At 36.6% G+C, this 20,943-nt stretch overlaps 1 protein-coding gene across 8 annotated transcripts in view; it reads right to left on the minus strand.

The window, feature by feature from the left end:
- The window catches only part of PPHLN1 (periphilin 1), a 148,042-nt gene that overhangs the window by 76,868 nt on the left and 50,231 nt on the right, over positions 1-20,943 (minus strand). For 6 of the 8 annotated variants that reach the window (XM_032877002.1, XM_032876997.1, XM_032876998.1 and 3 more), the window contains 3 exons: positions 15,974-16,185; positions 6,803-6,859; positions 4,316-4,395 (listed from right to left, as the gene is read on the minus strand). In XM_032877002.1, coding sequence (XP_032732893.1) covers positions 4,316-4,395; positions 6,803-6,859; positions 15,974-16,185 — 349 coding nt within the window. The remainder of the gene's footprint in view (positions 1-4,315; positions 4,396-6,802; positions 6,860-15,973; positions 16,186-20,943) is intronic. The other 2 variants (XM_032877003.1, XM_032877000.1) reach the window with 1 other exon arrangement.

Consider the following 20,943-nt stretch of genomic DNA (forward strand, 5'->3'; position numbering starts at 1 on the left):
AGCCCTATGTTGCTTCTTGAGAAAGGCTTGTATTGGTATATGCTTCCCTCTTAGGACTGCCTTTGCAGCATCCCAAAGGTTTTGAATAATTGTGTTTTCATTTTCCTTTGTTTCCATGAATTTAAGTCCTTAATTTCCTGGTGGACCCATTCATTCTTTAGTAGGATGCTCTTTAGCCTCCATGTTTTTGACTTCTTTCCAAATTTCCACTTGTGGTTGAGTTCAAGTTTCAAAGCACTGTGGTCCAAAAATATGCAGGGAATGATCCCAAGCTTTTGGTATCAGTTGAGACCTGGTTTGTGACCCAAGACGTGATCTATGGAGAATGTTCCATGTGCACTCGAGAAGAATGTGTATTCCGCTGCTTTGGGATGGAATGTTCTGAATATATCTGTGAAGTCCATCTGGTCCAGTGTGCCATTCAAAGTCTTTGTTTCCTTGTTGATCTTCTGCTTAGATGATCTGTCTATTGCTGTGAGTGGGGTGTTTAAGTCCCATACTATTATTGTATTATTGTTGATGTGTTTCTTTAATTTTGTTATTAACTGGTTTATATAACTGGTTGTTCCCATGTTAGGAGCATAAATACTTAAAACTGTTAGATCTTTTTGGATAGACCCTTTAATTATGATATAGCGTCCTTCCTCATCTCTTATTATAGTCTTTGGTTTAAAATCTAACTTGTCTGATATAAGGATTGCAACCCTAGCTTTCTTTTCATGTCCATTAGCATGATAAGTGGTTTTCTACCCCCTCACATTCAATCTGGAGGTATTTTGGGGTCTAAAATGAGTCTCCTTCAGAAAGTATTATCAGTGGGTCTTGCTTTTTTTATCTAATCTCCATACCCTGTGTCTTTTGATAGGGGCATTAACCCACTTACATTCAGAGTAACTATTGAAAGATTTGAATTTAGTACCATTGTATTACCATTAAAGTCACTGTTTCTGTAAACTGTCTCTATTGCTTCCTGGTCTCTATTACTTTTGAGCTCTCTCTTCACTTAAAGGATCTCTTAATATTTCCTGCAGGGCTGGTTTAGTGATCAGAAATTCTTTTAGTTTCTGTTTTTCCTGAAACTTTTTAAAATCTCTCCTTCTGTTCTGAATGACATCCAAGCTGGATAAAGTACTCTTGGGTAGTTATTTTTTTCATTTAGCATCCTAAATATATCATGCCAGTCTTTTCTGGCCTGCCAATTCTCTGTGGATATGTCTTCTGCCAGAGTAATGTTTCCACCCTTGTAGGTTACAGATGTCTTGCCCCGAGCTGCTTTCAGGATTATCTCTTTGACTCATAGCTATGCAAGCTTCACTATTATATGTTGGTGTGTTAATCTATTTTTATTGATTTTTGAGGGGAGTTCTCCGTGCCTCCTGGACTTGAATGCCTGTTTCCTTCCCCAGATTAGGGAAGTTCTCCACTACAATATGTACCAATATAACTTCTGCCCCTGTCTCTCTCTTTCCTCTTCTTCTGGGATACCAATTATTCTAATATTATTTTGCTTTATGATACCACTTATCTCTCAAATTCTTCCCTCATGATCCAGTAGTTGTTTATCTGTTATTTTTCTCAGCTTCCTTATTCTTCATCATTTTATCTTCTATATCACTAATTCTCTCTTCTGTCTCATTTATCCTAGCAGTTAGAGCCTCCACTTTTTATTGTATCTCATTAATAAGCTTTTTTAGTGCAACCTGATTAGATTTTAGGTCTTTTATTTCTCTAGAAAGGGAGTCTCTAGTGTTCTCTATGTTCTACTCAAGCCCAGCTAGTGTCTTTTTATAGTTATTATTCTGAACTCTAGTTCTGACATCTTACTTATATCCACACTGTTTAGGTCACTGGAATTTCAGTACTGCCTCTTGTTCTTTTTTTTGAGGTGAGTTTTTTGGTCTTATCATTCTTGCTGAAAAGAACAGATGAACAAGAGAACAAAATACTAAAATGGCAACAACAGCCCCAGAGAAATATACTAAACAAATCAGAAGAGACCCAAAACTGGGGGGAAAAAAAGAAAGAGAGAAAGAGAGAGATAATCAGAAAGGTGAACAGAACAATATACTGGATCCTGTGTGTATTTTTGCTTGCTTCATAGAAAACTAGATCCCTTGGGGCTCCTGGGTGGCTCGATTGGTTAAGCCACTGCCTTTGGCTCAGGTCGCAATCCCAGGGTCCTGGAATCAAGCCCTGAGCAGGCAGCTTGCTTCTCCTTCTTCCCTGTGCTCTCTCTCTCTCTCTCAAATAAATAAATGCTTACGAAAGAAAGAAAGAAAAAGACAGACTGGATCCCAAAATTGTAACAGAAGAAAAACTTACCTACATACAAAAGTAAAATTAAATACAATGAAAGAATAGAATGCAACTGTACAAATTAAAATTAAAAGACAAAAAACAAAAAAAAAGAAAAAAGGAGGAATATAAACAGGTGAACAGAACAGAGCAATACACTATATCCTAGGTGTACTGTGGTCTGTTTGTTAGAAGAAAGTACAACAAATATGGTGTAAAAAAAAAAAAGTGCAAAAACACAAATATGTTGTTAAAAAAAGTGTAAAAAAAAGTGCAAATACGCACTAAACCAAAATTGTAAAGAAAAACTTATATATAAAATACATTGAAAGGATAGAATTTTATTGTAAAGATGAAAATTTAAAAAGATTTTAGCAAAGAAAAAGAAGGAAAAGGAGAGAAGAAAGGAGAGAATATGATCAGACGAGTGAAAAGAACAGAGCAATACACTAGATTCTGCATGTATTTTGGTCTGTTAGAAGAAACTGTGTCCCAAAACTGTAAAGAAAAAAACTTATGTATATACAAAAATAAAATTAAAGAAAATGATAGAATGTAACTGTAAAAATGAAAATTAAAAAAGATTTTTTAAAAAGTTGATAAAATAGGAAATTGACTGAAAAAGGAAAAAGGAAAAAAATATATAAATTAAAAGACTAAGGAACCAGGGGGAAAAAAACATTAATTCTATATACTATTTTCCCCTAGTGCTGGAGTTTTGCAGTTTTGCAAGTTCAGTAAAGTTGGTCTTAGAGGCATGTTCCTGCTGATCTTCTGGGGGTGGGGCCTTTTGCCCTGATTCTCAGGTGTCTTTGGCCGGAGTGGAACTGCAACCACTCTTGCCAGGGGGCAGACTAAGTAAGCAGCTCTGGATTGCTCAACCTGGCTTTTGTTCCCTGAACGCCCCACTCCTCAGTGAACCTTCAGGGAAAAGCAATCAATCACTCCTGTCTCCCTGGACTCTGTACTCACCCAGACTGTGACCTAGCAGGCATGCGACCCCGTTTCTCAGGCACGCAACCCAGTTTTAAGTCTCCAAACCCTACAGACTCCTGCAGTGTGCACCTGAGCCACTCCTCTCAAGGGAGGAAGGAGTTTCTCGCCGGTTCTGCCACTTGCTGGGCCCCTGCTCAGAGAGCAGTCAGCTGACTGTGCCACAGTTCACAGTTTATGGCAACTCCAACCTGAAAGCCCACTCCTGGTTTGGCAGATTGTAGCTAGCTTCCTCACTCTGACGCCTGGGAGCTCTGCCACACTCAGTCACCCTCAGTCTTATTATGACCCTGGGGATCCTGAAACCACACTGTCCCACCTAGGACTTTGAACTGCTTCACCACCTGAGTGTTTTTCAGGCAGGGACATCTCTCATTGGAGCAGACTTCTAAAAGTTTTGATTTTGACGTCCACTACTTGATCACTTTCCAATGCCAGCTTATGGAGCTTCCTCCCCACCGTGGTTTATCTTCCCATACATCACCTCGGAGTCACTTCTCTGCACCTCCTACCTTGCAGAAAGTGGTCACTTTTCTATTCATAGAGTTGTAGCTATTCTTTTCTTAGAACTCTGGTTGACCTTGCAAGAGTTCAGAATGATTTGATAGCTATATAGCTGAATTCCTGGGACCTGACAAAACTAAGGTCTCCTACTCTTCTACCATCTTGGACTCCTCACGCAGTTTTGTTTTCTTTAAAGATTTATTTATTTGAGAGAGAAGAGAGAGAGAACAAGAGCATGAGTTGGGAGAGGGGCAGGGAGAGAATCTTCAAGCAGACTCCCTGCTGAGCACAGAGCCCTATTCGGGGCTCCATCCCCTGACCCATGAGATCATGACCTAAGCCAAAACCAAGAGTCAGACACTTTACTGACTGAGCCACCCAGGCACCCCATGATTTAAGTTTTTAAATGAAGCAAGTTACCTTCATTTGGTCTGACAGTAAAGAATAACATTATTTGTACCTCACGGTGCATCTCCTTTACTTTTTGATTCCTCTTTAGATTGATTTTAAAGATATAACAAACCTTTGATGAAGGAACTGCTGAAGAACTTGAGGGTGAAGTGTCTCTTGATGTTTTCAAAGACTGAACAGGTCTCTCTTTACCTATACAAAAAAATATAAAATGCAATTTTCTAGCTCATTTGTTTTCAGTTTAGAGGGATTCTGCAATTAAATAAATGAGGGTGTCATACACTTATTTTAGTACTGAAGTCTTCATCATTAAATTAAATCCTTTAGTATCTAAATCTACCTATGTCTTGCAGAGGCAATGTACCATAAAAAATTCCAAGTAACCTAGAACCAATGGACATCGTATGTGCCATTCTAGGCCACATAAATGCCAGTTACCAAACACAGAACCACTGAGACCTCAAGAATGGGAAAAGACTAAAATCATAAATGCTGCATCCTCCTTCCTAAAAGCTAACTTTTGATTTATCACAATAAATTTTCAAAAGTAGTTATTATATAAATACCACAAAGAAAACTAGCTAATTAAACGATAGCTCAAAGCAAGGGGCATGTACGAAATCTAGCAGATATTCCTGAAATATTTAGTCTAAAAAATAAAAATAAAAACTAGAAAACTATAATTAGAGTGCTAACTTAATGCCTGGTATGAGTAAGTACCCAAATATTTGTTAAATGGTTAAAAATAAGTCTGTGTGAGATAGTCACTAACCCTTATCTTTAGTCACTACAGACACTAATGCAGTGCTATACGCATACCACTGTTACAGAAACTTAAGCCAAAGATTAGATTTAAATACTACTTTAGTAAGTTCAACACAGAAAATTGTTTTAGTTAAATATAATCATAAAAATAACTGAGTTGTTACTGATAGAAAAACATTTCATTAAATTATCTGTATGTGTCAAATATAAATCCTCTTAATTGCTTAAAAAAAACTAACAAAATTAAATTACAGAGAAAAGGAGGAGGTGGCACCAAGTTTGGATTGACATAGAAGCTGGTCAACACTAGCCAGTGGGTTATGGCCAAGAAAGCAGTCAAGGGCAAAAGCAGACATAAAACAATCTTGAAACTGAAGCAAAGCCAGCTTCAGTCAAAAAGCCTCTGAAGCTCTTCCTGCTGTGGTCAAGATTGCTAGCAGAAGCCTAGAGCCTCAAGGCTTCTGACCACGTAGGGCAATAGTGAGTATCAGCTCTATCAAATGGCCTGCAGACCTGGAAAGCCCTTCTACAGATGCTCCTCTCACCTCTTCAGGGAGATCAGGCAGCGCATGTAGATGTTTTTCATTATCACCAGGTGGGAGAGCACCACTGGCACACAGTAAGGGGAGGCTAGGGATGTTGCTCAACCCCCCCTATAAATGCATATGACAGCTTCCCAAAACAAAGAATTATCTAACCTCAATTGTCAACAGTACCAAGGTTGCTCTGGGCACAGTATTCTACCTCTGAAACTCCAACAGTCTCATAAAAAGACATAACCTTCAAGTCTTTTAACTTGCATCATTAAGAGGCTTTCACAGTAAGTAAGTTTAAAAGTTCTTGGTAGACCTTAAAAATCAAAAGTAAGATACCAAGCAACACTACATCCCAAAATGACTAAGAACATGGTTTATTTAGTTATTCCTACAGTATCTGTTACATATGGCAAATTCCACATCATATTGTGACAGTGTCAGTCTATTCCACTCCAACAAAAGTTTCTAGAAGTGCAAGTATCATAGCTTATTTCTGAATATCCAGAGCCTACCCTGCTCAAGTCCTTTAAGAAAAGAATAAGTACTCAAAAATTAGGTGAAAAGATAAATTATTTTTCTACCTTTAGGATACAGGGACCTCCCCATTCTATTCAGATAAGCAATTCCTTAAAAAAAAAAAAGTGAGGAGCTCAACCAATAAGCACACTGAACTATGCTAATTAAAGGCATAATTACAGGCTCAATGGCAACACATAGCAGCTAGACACAGAATAAGCAGCTGTTAATCTCTTACTTAGCAAAATCTTACACAAACACATCAGCACTACAGGTATGTCAAGTATAGTGCACCAAATGTAGTTTTAGAATCTTTCCCGATTTTAGCTGCATAAGGGCTAAATCAAGCAGATTTCTCAGTGTGCAGAAGCAAAGGACTACTGAAAGGTAGAGCAGGTAGTATATCATATATCCACATATATTCATATATACCTGTTGCATGAAGGGCAGGGACAGGCAAGAAGCAAAAGGATAAAGAAAAAGGACGCTACAGATGGCAGCAGAAAGAGCACAGAAAAGGTAGAAAGAAATCGCCTGATCCTACTGTTGTCCAGGACCGACAATGATTTGTTTGTTCTACAAATCTCAATCTCCTTTGAGGTGGCTATTCCTGACCAGACAAGCAACTCACAATCCTAATACCTGGATCTACTACTATTAAACTCTGGTTCCAACTAAAGACTAATGGAGCAGGTACACACTTTTCCCATTTCTGTAACCTCTATCAATTCAAGTCCCCCACCCCTTCACAATCCCAAATCAAAATCTAGCTCAAAACTCACCTCTTTCTGGATTTCCTTCATTCTGCCGTTTGTAGGAGGCACCAGCACGGATGGACTCTAGGGAAAGGTGGGCAAGAAGGAATTAACACCATCACCTCTGTGCCCAGGAGTGACAAGAGAAGAACCCAGAAGTAGGAGTGATAAGAACATGAACTTCTGAGCATTTGCTGGTGACCCTAAACTCTTTCCTACCCTGCCTTCAAATCAGGATGCCTGAGCAACCACCACTCAAGAGTAATAACAGAACAGGAGAAAATTTTGTTTCTAAGATTAGAAGCTAATTGGGTCCAACAACAACGAAGTGTTAAGATTAGGCTAACCATAGACAACAGGAGCAGAAAGGAATGAGAAAAGGATCATATAAGACACCAAAAGTTGAAGGTAAGGATCAGGTCTTACTCATCACTTTAAGCACCTATTCTAATCTTCATGAAGTCAGCAAAGGATTGGTTCAAGAATCATACACATGCGTGCACACACACGCACGCGCACATACATACACACACACACAATCAAGAAAGAAAGATGAATCATCACTAGAAATCAAAAGAAATACTGGTAAAATTTTCATGGTATATCATATCTGTTCCCTAGGCTTGCAGTAGCTATCTGCAAGGAGTCATTCTGACTTGCTCTCAAAAGTAACCCATTACTAAATCTTGCTTTGTTTAAAAAATCTTGCTACTTTTTATACAAACTCTCTCATATATGGATTTTCTTTATAAACAAATCCACAACTACTGTCTTGCTAGAATCCCTAATTGTCCCATATTTACAATCTTGTAAAGATTTTGTTAGCTTCCTCACCTGCAAACTCTTAGTGACACATGTGTACTTAACTCTTTAAGTAGCTTAATTAAATATACTAATAGATATCTTTCCAATAAGAACACTCCTTAACACTTCAAATTTTCCTATATAGATCCCAAATTGCCAATTCTACATTTTTCCCCCTGAGGATTGTTTTGGCACTATTAGCAACCACACTGGATTAAAAAAACATTTCAAGAAAAAAATATATTTCAAGAAATATGCAAATATTACCATCCTAGTTCTGTAAGAATGTTGTTAAAGATGTAATAACCTTCTCCCCTGGGTCACTGATCTCTCTGTTATCAAGACAATTTTTGTTTCTCCTGAGCAGCTGATCTGTTTTTATCTATTACTGAACACTTCTCCTCTTTGTTTTAGCCAAATCCTTATTCATCTCAGCAACAGTTCAGAGCCTTCACATTGGCATTTATTCTTTTACTTTCACGTTTCTTTTACAAAAAAAATCCTTACCAATCATTTACTTACTCCTGGTTTATCACATGTTTATTTTGTAACTTGTCTCCCATTCTTTGTAGATCAAGAAATGAGAACACTGGTATTTCCCAAGAGTGTCTGGAATCAGGATGGCTCATATTAGTTGATGAGAGTGACTTGCCCGCATCTCTTCCAAACTCCAAGTCACTCCACATCAGTAACCTGAGATCAGTCATTACGGTAGTATTCACTCCATGGCAAATGCCAGAAATCATGTGTTGTTCTCCTAAAGAGTTAGTTTACCAGCGCACCACTGGTGCTGTTTATTGATTTCAATACCAAATTTCAGAGATATTGCAGGAATTACTACCCTTAAGTACAGATTCCTACCCATAAAAAACAGGGCTAAGCTATTTAATAATATCTTAATGGACCAATAAAACCACCCAGCTGAACCCAGCTCAAATTGCAGATTCCTAAATAAGTGCTTATATTAACCCTCTAAGTTTTAGGGGTTTTTATTTTTTAACACACACAAGATAATGTAAACAATCCCACCATACTTAAACACTTCATCTTAGAGTTTCCAATGATCTGTTTATATTAAAACTAATTAATGATCTGTTTATATTAAAATGAATTGAAACTATCCTCCATTATAGCATCTTAATGATTTAAAAACAAGTTTTTCTTGGGGCACATGGCTGGCTTAGCAGAGCATACAACTCTTGATCTTGGGGTCATGAGTTCAATCCCCACACTGGGCATAGATTATTTTTTAAAAATAAAAAATAAAAATGTTTTCTTAACATTCTGCCATTTGGTTTTCATGCCTTTGTACTTCTTTGTTTGTCCTCCTCCATGTTCCTAACTATACCTTTCTCTTTTCTCTTTGTTGGTTATTGTTTCCTAAATGTGAGTGTTTTACTCCTAACCTTGTTTTTATCCTCACTTGCGATTCTTACATGGCTCCAACCAACATTATGAATACAAATGTCTCTTAAATCCACTTCTTTCACTCATATCTTTATACTTTTAACTAGTAGGGTGCTACTCCTTAGCTATTGAGACATTACTTTAAACTCACCCCATATGTGTTCTTACGAAGCAGACAGTAACTCCCTGCTTGACAGCAGAGCCAAAGGGCTCAACATCGTTCCTCTAACACGTTAAAAAAAATGAACTTCATATTAGACTGAAAGAGAGAAACCGGGAAAGGAAAGTTCTGACAGCGGCAGTACTAAAACTGAAATCCAAGTCAACACACTAGTGAGTATAAGAATAAATGGGGAGGAAGAAGATGAAAAGGAACATTGGTCCCATAGATCAGGTAAAAAGTTCTTCCCATTGAGGTGATATCAAAGCTGGAGAAGCAATTTAATATTCAACAACATTTGGAAGTATTATAAGAATTTAACAGTATTTAGTGACTCTTTGATTAGAATTGCTGATACCAATATCAACAATATTTGATGACTCTCTGAATAGAGTAAAATTTCAGAAATATACCTTCTTCCTGAAAATATGGTTTTCCTGAGGAAGTAATGATGAAAAGAACTAGATTAATCCAAGCCTATCAAGTGTTATAATGGTTGATAACCCATGTAAGAAAAAAGGACACTACAAGAAAAAAATATTAAAATCATCATCAGAGATGAGTGAGTTAGGGACAATTCTTGGTACAGTGCCTAACATAGAGGGACAAAACAGACACCTCTGAATGAAAGCCTATGAGTAAACAAACTTCACAGCACAGGTAAGACATCCAGGTCTCCTTTGATAGCTGAAGCTTTGGAAGATAAATTAAGATATGAACAAATGAAGATGTGGTGGCTACAGAGATGCTAAGGAAAGAATTTATTTTTTCTGGATCATGGATAAAGATATGCAAATTTGGGGCTCTTGGTTAGGAAGAACATGATTTCCCAGAGACCTATTGGTTAAGAAGGTATGAAGGCAAAGATGGAAAGGACACACAAGAAATGCTCTTATGGTACAGACACCAAAAAACCAACAAGGAAAAAAAAATAACAGATAAAGGGTACAGAAAGCTTGTGCCACGTCTTCTCCAAAACAATCATTTTTAGGAGGTTAGCAATATAACAAGCTGAAGTAAAGGTGTACTAACCATGAATATTTGGAAGTGAACTTCTAAATAGAACTCTCCTTTTAATACATCAGGGTAAAACCACATGGGCTTGCTTTTAAATATCTAAGTAAAACATACTGACTACGTATTCTGAATGTGTGGTACTGACAGATCATACTAACTCCCTAAGCAGGGTTGCTATAAATGCCTACACATATGGAAACATCATTAACTGATTACATATTTAGAATCTCAACCATTCCAATGCCAGAAAAGCCGTTAACTGTATTCCTCGGTTCACCCACGAAACTCACAGCCAAAGCTTTCTTGTGAGTAAACAATAGATAAGAACAATATATGAAATAAGAACAAAATATTGTAAAATAGAATTCAACAGCACATTAAACTAGATCAATTACAGTCCAAGATCCAGGAAAATACAAAATTATAGTTCAGGATCTCTTCACATGATACAGCTCATCCCAATAATCCTGTTCCACCTACATCCTTCCACCAACTTCTACTCATCCTTCAGATACCACGTAACATATCTATTCCTATAGAATGTCTGGTTTGTCTCCCTAACCAGACCTCAGACTCAGGAGGCAAAGACTGGATCTGTCTTGCTTGGCAAACCATTTATGTGAAATATATCTTTGATGATTAAAAGACCTTGTTCACTACACAAATACAGTGACTTTCAAACCAAGAAATGCTATGGTATTCAGTCACCAAGAGAATGGGCTTTTCATCTCTTCCTACTGCCTAAAATATCCATGCTCTGACTTCTATTATCATTGCCATTCTAAACCAGCACCAAAGAAGCCTTCTTTTCAAAGGTAGAATTAAACCATTAAACTTATTGGAATTTCAGCTATCATCCAAAGAAAGTCATGTGGACTTCCAAATATATTCACGGAGGTCTTAAGATCTCTTTTCCCATTACACAGAAGTTCAATAATGGAGTCTATCTTCCAAATATGCTCTTCTCAAAATGTGTTTTTAATTCTTGTACATTTTCAGTTATTTTAGTAGATATGCCTTAAAAAGGACTAAACATTAATGAAAAATAATCCTTTAACATTACCATAAATATAAATAGACTTATATAGAATGAAATAAATATACCTAATAATGGCTGCTGATATCAAGAAAATAAAGGGATGCTGGGCCCAAAGTAAGAACTATAGAAAAATATAACAAATTTAACAAATTTAACAAACCAACCAAAACAATAAACTTGCAAATCTTCTGTAGTAACGACATTTTTAAAATTCTACAAAATGTTACACAGCCTAATTAATGTATAAGCATAGTGATAAATTTGACATTAATCCATAGACAAAGGTTTAAAAGGAATTAACAAAGAGGTAGTTTCTATGTATTTAAATAATCATCCCTTGGAGCCACAACGAAATTACAAAACATGCAAGGCAATCTTTATGTCACTGTTTTGATAAGGAAATGCTATCTAACTTCAGAGTTTCAAGAAAGTACCTAGCAAAGTGTTCCATGAAATCCTCAAGAGAAAAGGAAGAGAAGATAGGGGATCACAACTGGTTGAAAACAACACAGATAAATGGCTGAGGTCCCCAGACAGAGGTCTATAGAGGTTTCTATATTTGGCTGTATGCTACTCAAGATAATTATTAATGACTAATACAAAACACAAAGCATATTTCCTTTGCCAATGAAACAAAGCTATTTTTATCTGCTCCAAGTATACAAGATCACTCAATGAGATTATAAGACCTCTATAGAAGAGAATAATAAGCCAAAGTTAATTAGATAAAATTTAGCATGGTTAGATTTCTTTTAATGTATAAACTACACTCAAGCAACTGCTTGAGTAAAGGCTGAAAAAAGTACCAGCTGAAGGGCATTTTGTTTAATAAAAACACATATGAAAATGGCTTAGGTTCAATGGTCTACAGTCTCAGGAAGGGCCAGTGATACAATGTGGCTGATAAAATAAAAGTTCGCTTCTGGCATCACAACTTAAAAGGAACAGAAAGAAAATAGGGAAGCAAAGTACTGAAAACATGTCAAACAAAAAGAACAGCTGAAGGAACTAAATATATTTAAACCAAGGGGTTAAAAACCAAGAGGATTATGATGGTACTCTTCAAATACATAAAAGGTGAAACATTTTTATGGCTCTAAGATAAATAATTAGTCTTACAGAAATGTTACAGGAAAAGATTTTGTTTTATAAAAAATGAACTATACAAAGATGGAAGGACTGGACTGTGATAATAGTAAATTTATCACAGGAAGTATTTTTAACAAAGAACCTCAGGGTATGGGAGACTGAACTTAGTGATTTCTGGTGTCACTATTAGTACTATTATCCTAAACAAAAGAGTAAGGTAGGAAAACAATGAGATTCAATTGAGAAAGAGGAGGAATGGAAAATATCTGAGAGACAGTTGACAAATGGGGAGAAATTTAGTTAGATTAATAGGAATAAAAATAAACTTCAAGTAGAAATATACAAGGTATACATACAACAATTTTAACTAGAACAGTATCATAATAAACAAAGGGAAAGGCAATGAGGTTAGCTAGGACTTCCGTGTAAACATGGACAACAAAAAGGAACCAAAAATAATAATACAGTGATTACTACAATGACAACTATGAACAGGTTAGTCCAATTAGGCTATAGGCAGAAAATTCTTATAAAACACAGAACGAAAATAACATTTTGATTTAGGAGATAATTAGTCTAAAGCAGTACAAGGTTCACCGGATTAACTCAAAAGGCTAAGTAGAAGAAATTTAATAAAATACACATGTAGACATATGTATGTGGATGTAAGCACAAAATGGGAAATAAGTAGAGATAAAAAGTAGTAAAAATCAGGGACGCCTGGGTGGCTCAGTTGGTTGGACGACTGCCTTCGGCTCAGGTCATGATCCCGGAGTCCTGGGATCGAGTCCCACATCAGGCTCCCAGCTCCATGGGGAGTCTGCTTCTCCCTCTGACCTTCTCCTCGCTCATGCTCTCTCTCACTGTCTCTCTCTCAAATAAATAAATAAAATCTTAAAAAAAAAAAAAAGTAGTAAAAATCATTTTGTGGCTAATAATTTAATCACATAAGAGATATTATCAAATGCACAGAAGAATTATGAAGAATTAGTCCTTCAGTGGTTACTATGGCCAAACTACTAGTGATTATTAAATTAAAATTATGCTGAAAAAGTGTGAACAAAAAGCAAAAAATTAAACGTCAAACTTAGCAAAATGAGGGCACAAGGACAGTAAGGAAATTATTTTTACCTGTTATTTATAGAAACATTTAAAATCTGACAAAATTTCAATATACACTTTAAAAACTAAATTAATACACTGTTACTAATTAACCCAATTTAAATGACTAATAATTTAAGGACCCTGTTTCTCAGTTCTTTTTTGAAGAAAAGCAAGGTGCCATCATTATCTGTGACATTTAGATTAAAAAAGAACTGGTATCACAAATACGTAACATAACAATTCCTTTTTTCAATTATTGTTTAAAATAAGACCTCCATTAAGTTTTTACAAATGATTTTTTGTAACTATTCTGAAAACTATTTACACAAAATAAGTATAGAAAAACATTTAAATAGCTCAGCCCAAACAGTTAAGTAATCAACCCACGTAACTTGTAAAGAGTGTTTTCCTGGAACAAACTTTTTTTCTTGATTAAAGAACTTCACTTTCAAAGCTCAAGGACTTTAAAAAATATATATATATAAAACCATAAAGGTGTTACCAAAGTTGTATCTCTTTCACTCAATCTGCACCATATTTTAGTCTCCCAGCTTTCTCCATTATCTTTTTATTACTCCAGATAGTAAAGGTACTAGGCCTCAAAGGGGAAAGTCTGCTAGAGACCCTAATACAGGAGCAGCACATATGGTTCCTCTACATTCCATCTCAAGATTCTAAAGTTCTGACCACTAACTACCAGGGGAAAGCAGAGAGAAAATGCCTCCCTAAAAATCTGTTTCAGAGGAGAAATAGAAAGAATATGACAAATTCACTAACAACTATCTAAAGTAACACATTCACTACAACATATCAAGCAAGAATCTTAAGCTGCCATTTTACTCATGTTTTGTTCAAAATCCTTCATAATCAGTTTCCAAAGATACTCCTCCTCCTAATCAAATCAGTAGATTTGGATTAAGTCATATACATATAAAAAAAAAAAAAGTATCTTCTTAGAAGGTGTCTAGCTAATATTTATGTCTGTGCATGTGAAGTGCATTAGAACTCAGATGTTATTTATCCGGAAAGGGGGGAGGGAGGAAGAGGAAGTAAAACAACGGAGAAAATACCAAACTGTAGACCCTGAACTCCACAGTAAAGCTTTCAGTTACCTGGAACTATATGCTTATTTTAAGCAATTAGGCATATATAAAAGATTATGTTTGTTTTAAATCTACTTCAAGTGACACTCTTACCTCCTGTATTGACCATTCATACCCATGTATCCAAAAGTATGTTTTTTGGAAGCCTCACTCTACCTAGCTCTGAAAACAGCAAAAAATTGATAAATGTTCGTTAAATACTGGAATCCAGCAACAGCTAAAATGGAGACAATCTAATGATTTGAAGTGATCTTCCATTACTCCTAACATGCAGGAAACAAATGCTATTAAACTAATAAACTGCTATTAAACATTATGCTATTAAACAGCATAAACTAAACTTGTTATTTGGAAAAACAGTTAATAGGAAGGAAGTTAAAAAGCAAAGAAAAAGAAATATCCTTGACTTTTCTGGTATCTGTATCTTGGCTTATGTAATTTGCTCTACCTAGAAGATACTTGTAGAAATCTGAAAATAAAAGAAGAGCCCCAAGCCTGGGTGGCTCAGTGGGTTAAGCCACTGCCTTCGGCTCAGGTCATGATCTCAGGGTATTGGGATCAAGCCCCGCATCGGGCTCTCTGCTCAGCGAGGAGCCTGCTTCCCCCTCTCTCTCTACCTGCCTCTCTGCCTACTTATGATCTCTCTGTCAAATAAATAAATATTTTTAAAAAAAAGGGCCCCCAATGAGCCCCAATGTTGATTTCCTCCATGACATGTTCTTCTATCAGAGTGAGAATCTCTCTCACCTTGACCTGCTCGTTCCATGTTAACTTATTTATGACGATTCTTCTATCAAAGTTAAGAAGACATGAGGAAATGTTTGTGAATGAGCTCAACTGCAAGTAGTGGAGTCCAGAAAACTAAAACAGATGATCTAGAAAGTAAGTTGCTTCATTTATTTATTCCAACACATACAAAGCAACTCAGCCAGAATGACATGCTACAATTGCACAGAATGCCCTGCATGTCTAGGTACTCCAAATTAAAAAACAACAACAAAAACAAATTGAAGGTTGGAAAAAAATTAATCTAAAGTAGGTTTTTAGCTCTAAAATCTGTAAGGCTATATACCTTATATTTAGGGGAAATCACTGATACTTTTCATGAAAAATATACTACCAAATATAGATAGATGGATGGATAGACAGATATCTTCTAGTGACAGAAGATGAGAGAGGATGGACTAGCCTAGGAACTAGCAAAAGTATAAGAGTGTATAACTTTCCAACATGATTATAAACACACCTCTTCTGTGCTGAGAGAAGTAAAATGTCAATGTGGACTGCAACGTGAAATGGTTCCCCAAAAAATGTGTGTGCGGTATTCATTTTATTATTCTTGCTACTTTTCTGTAGGTTTCAAAATTTTCAAAATAAAACGTTAAAAAAAATATATCTTATAACACCTATAAGACAATCTGAATCAGTACATTTTCATTAGTAGAAGTTATAAGAGAAGTCTTAAAAATACATACTTCTATGTTGAGATTGATGGAAAGAGTACGTTTTGCTTCTTTCTGGAGAGTAGCTTCTACTACTGACACTGGATCCAGACCTGCTGTGTGGAGAATCCTTTCGACCTACAGGTGATTCTCTGATAAAAGGAGTATCTCTTTTATGAGGAGACCGGTCTCTTGTGTAATGGGAAGAATAGAGACTTTTTCTTCTAATGCCATCTCTCATGTCCCTTTGAAGAAAAAAAAAAAAAAAAAAAAAGAATTATATCTTGTAACTTATATACACAATACAAATGGCAAAAGCTCTGATTATAAGCTCTTTATGTTGTAATCTTGGTTCACACCCCCCCCTTTTTTTTTTTACTACCACCGAACTTTTTTTTTTTTTTTTTTTTTGGTAGAGCAAGAGAGAGTACACTAGCAGGGGAAGAAGCAAAGGGAGAGGGAGAGAATCTGAAGCAGACTGCACTGAGTGCAGAGCCCAATGTGGGGCTTGATCTCACAACATGAGATCATGACCTGAGGTGAAACCAAGAGTCAGACGCTTAACTGAGTGGGCTACCCAGGCACCCTGTCACCTAACTTCTGATGTCAGTCTACAAAATAAAACTTTATCAGTGATATATGTTAGAACGCATACATTTTTTTTCAGTTTGGGGGTAGAACCAGGTGGTTAAGAGCAAAAGTTACTTTATTTTAAGCAAACACAGAAATGTTATGATGTGAAAAATACAGCCACACAGTCTCTACTTCTGTTTGCCGTTAACAATATTCTACATAGCTACCATACTCTCAGACATCTAGAAAATACCAAAGATTTCCCAAGTGAGATATTTCATGGAGTCTTATCCACTTTTAAGCATAGTATATACTGTTGGTTAATAGGAAGTTAACTCCTTTGATTTTGCTTCCCGTGTTCCAATTTAGCAGTGTCTACATTTTTTTGTTGTCACAACTTGAGAGGAGGGGTTGCTGTTGGTGGGTAGGGACCAGGGATGCCACTAAAACCCTACAATCCCTAGGCCAAGTCTGATACAAGTAGACAACAAAAAACTACCTAACCCAAAATGTTAGTAATGCCAAGACTAAGAAACCCTGGTATATACCTATTACGTCCTTGTTCTCTTGAGTTTGCATTGTTAGTGTACAAATTGTTGCTTATCTCTAACCACCAGTTTTTAATAAATCACCTCTACTTTTACAAATTAAATTTCCTTATTAAGCAATACCATCAACTCAATGTAGAAAGAAAATCCAGAGTAAAACTTTATAAAGCAAAACCAACTTTAAAATATCAAAGCAAACCAAAGTTATCAAATGAAACTATCAAGACCTGAGCCTCCATTTAAAGGAACACCTAGCATCAAACAGGTTTTAATTGAAGATTTAGTGAGTTTATTTCCACATTAAAATTAAGGAATATTGCATTTTAGAAAGAAGAGTAGTAAGAGAATGGCATGAAATTTCAAATGCTCAGAAAATTTCAGCATATTGATCAGCAGTCCCTAATATAAAAGTAGCCTTTAGCAGATTAATACCCAAAATATATTGTCCATACAGATACAATTACGATTCTCTGGACCAAATTAGAAAACAGCTAAACTCATTTATGATAAATGAACTCAGACAAAATACTAATGCCAAAATAGAGTATTTGAGAAATTCTAATGCAGTCAAGCTAATGAGCAAAACTACAGAAACCATATCACCATCACTGACAGCCAAGTGGCTACATATGTGTCAAATGAGTCTTAGGAACTGTACCAGGGGTTGAGGACCCAATGATAAACCAAATACATGTAGTCACTCCCCCATCATGGACCTCTCAGGTTAGAAGAGGCGGATTTTAAACAAATTAACATAAAACACGTGAACGCAGTCAAGAGTGTACACAAGGAGACTAACTAGGAGCTTACTCATGCAGACAAGAGACAGTGGTAGCTTAGATAAGGACAGAGAAGGGGAGCACTTGAACATGCACAAGAGTACATCTTTGTAGACTCAACAGGAAATGGTGAATGTCTGACTAATGAGTATAAGAGGCATGGATGCCAAGATGATTCCAAGAATTCTGGCATGATGAATTACTCAAATAAAAAAAACAGATTTGAGAAAGTGAGGTGGGGTAGGAGATCCACATTCAGATTTGAACATGTTAAGTTTGAGATGCTCACATAACAGCCAGTTAGTAGGCAATTAGACACATCGGTGACAAGATTAGAGGAGATTTTTTTTGGCTATAACTATAAATTGTTCTAGAAATAGGCAGTATTTAAAGCCTTGGGTCAGGCCCAGAATCTAGGACTAAAAAATTACACTGGAAGAGAAATGGGCTATCTGAGAATCAAACAGAAGAGCCACAGAAACATGAGGGAAACTAGTAAGTAAGTTCTCAGGGAAGCCAAAGAAAAGACTGCTGTAAGAAGGAGAATAAAGATTTCCTACACTGAAATTAAATGAGCTATTACTGATAACTTATCTAGGTGATGAAGAAGAGCGGCAGGCCCACATGCCCAGGAAAGACTGCCTACTGTCTCCAGCAGGAGGCAGGGGTAGAGGAGGAGACAAAGTACTGAACTACAGTTTCCTAATCCTGACATCAGATGGCAGCAAACTCACAATAGCATAGTTCAGAACATCAGAGTGGCCTGGGGTGACCAAATATACTCGGGGGGAGTACATGACAGATTTTTAATATCTCAGAGTAGAGTAAGGTCTCTCCTCTCTTTCACATCAATCCCTCATATTTCCCATCAAGCTGAGCAAAAACATCACAATCGGCATCGTCTACTTTTAAGTATCCTCTGATAAAGTGGTAATACCAGACACCTCATTTATTCATGTTAGTGTATATGTATATATTTTTAATATTTCTTTTATCTCTATATCCCAATACATGAAAGGCACTGCAGAATTACCCTGGTTCTAAAGAAGCTTAATATGTTGGGGGATGGGGGACAGAGTGCCAAGGGGAGTAAATATTCCAGAAAGCTGGTACTGTAATTCAGAAGAGAAATTTGTATTAGATGGAAAAGTGATCTGGAGGATCTTTAAAAAAAAAAAAAGATAAAATTTAGATCAACATTGTTGTACAGAAATATAACCAAGCCACAGATGTAACAACTGTATTTAAAAGGAGAAACGGGTGCCTGGGTGGCTCAGCCAGTTAAGTGTCTGCCTTCGGCTCAGGTCATGATCCCAAGGATCCTGGAATCAAGCCCCAGATCAGGGTCCCTACCCAGCAGGGAACCTGCTTCTCTCTCTCCCTCTGCCCTGCCTGCCCCCCACTCCTGCCCTTTCTCTCTCTTTCAAGTAAATAAAATCTTCAAAAAATAAAAATAGGGGCTCCTGGGTGGCTCAGTGGGTTAAGCCTCTGCCTTTGGCTCGGGTCATGATCTCGGGGGTCCTGGGATCGAGCCCCGCATCGGGCTCTCTGCTCAGCAGGGAGCCAGCTTCCCCCTCTCTCTCTGCCTGTATCTCTGCCTACTTGTGATCTCTGTCTGTCAAATAAATAAAATAAAATCTTAAAAAAAAAATCCTTAAAAAATAAAAATAAAAAAATAGAGAAACAGGTGAAACAAATTTCAGCAAATATTTTTATAACCCAATATATATAAAATACTATCAACACGTAAACAATATTTTAAAATTTAGTGAGAATCAGAGAAAGACAATTATCATATGATCTCACTGATATGTGGAATTTAAAAAACAAAACAGACAATCATAAGGGAAGAGAGGAAAAAATAAAATAAGATGAATCCAGAGAGGGAGACAAGCCATAAGAGACTCAATCATATGAAACAACCTGAGGGTTGCTAAAGGGGAGAGAGGTGGAGGGATGGGATAACTGGGTGACAGACATTAAGGAGGGCATGTGATGTAATGAGCACCGGATATTATAGAAGACTGATGAATCACTGACCTCTACTTCTGAAACCAATAATACAGTATGTATTAATTAACTGAATTTAAATTAAAAATTAAAAAAATTAAAAAGGGCTGACAAGCTGTTAGTCAGGAAATGAGGAATCTGGGTTGTTCCAAGAGAGAAGATAAAGAGTGGGAAGGGGTCCATAAATGGTGGAAGGCTGTATGGAATGAGATGTAACCCTGCCCAGAACCCCAAATCTTTAAAAAAAGGAAAACAAAATCTAAAAAATAAATAAAAAAATTTAGTGAGATATTTTGTATTCTTTCTTTTTCATCTTAAATCTCAAAAATCCCAGTGTGTATTATATACTAAGAGAATATCTCAGACTGAACTGGCCATATCTCAAATAGAACTTTGGCTACCAGCTCCCATGGTTAGCACAGTCCACGTTTCAAGAAAAAGCAGAGGAGGTTTAAAGGGTATTGATGTGAACAAAAATATAAGTAGTCAGAAGAGTGAAAACTCTAAAAAGCATTGACTAAAAAGCAAAGGGAGAGAAGTTTTAAAGGGTAAAGGAAAGTTATTATCATATACTACATAGTCTGGAAGAGATCTCTGCATTTAGTGACTTAGGAATTATTTGACCAGGGAATGGGCTGTCCAATAAAACTTTGGAAGTCAAAGTAGATTGTAAAAAATCAAGATATATCTACTAAAGGAGTTGAGTCATTAGTTTTCTCCTTTGTTCCAAAAAAGTTTGGCAGAGGAAGGAAGGGAGAGAACTGGAATAATACTTTGAGGGAAAGGGTTTATTTGATGATACAAGTAAATGAGAAATAAGAAGTAAAAAGGGCTCCTGGGTGGCTCAGTTGGTTAATGAGGTCATGATCCCGGGGTCCAGGAATCGAGCCCCACATTGGGCTCCCTGCTCATCAGGAAGTTTGCTTCTCCCTCTGCTCCTCGCCCTGCTCGTGTTCTCTCTCTCTCTCAAATAAATAAAATCTTAAAAAAAAAAAAAAAGTATCATCAATTGCCTGCTGCCACCCATTTTGTGGGTAGATACTATTCTACGGATTCTGCTGAGAAACTTTCAGAACAATTCAGCCCACTGGAT

This window comes from Lontra canadensis, unplaced genomic scaffold (assembly GCF_010015895.1).
Source record: "Lontra canadensis isolate GAN:19392208 unplaced genomic scaffold, GSC_riverotter_1.0 scaffold59, whole genome shotgun sequence".
Taxonomy (NCBI): domain Eukaryota; kingdom Metazoa; phylum Chordata; class Mammalia; order Carnivora; family Mustelidae; genus Lontra; species Lontra canadensis.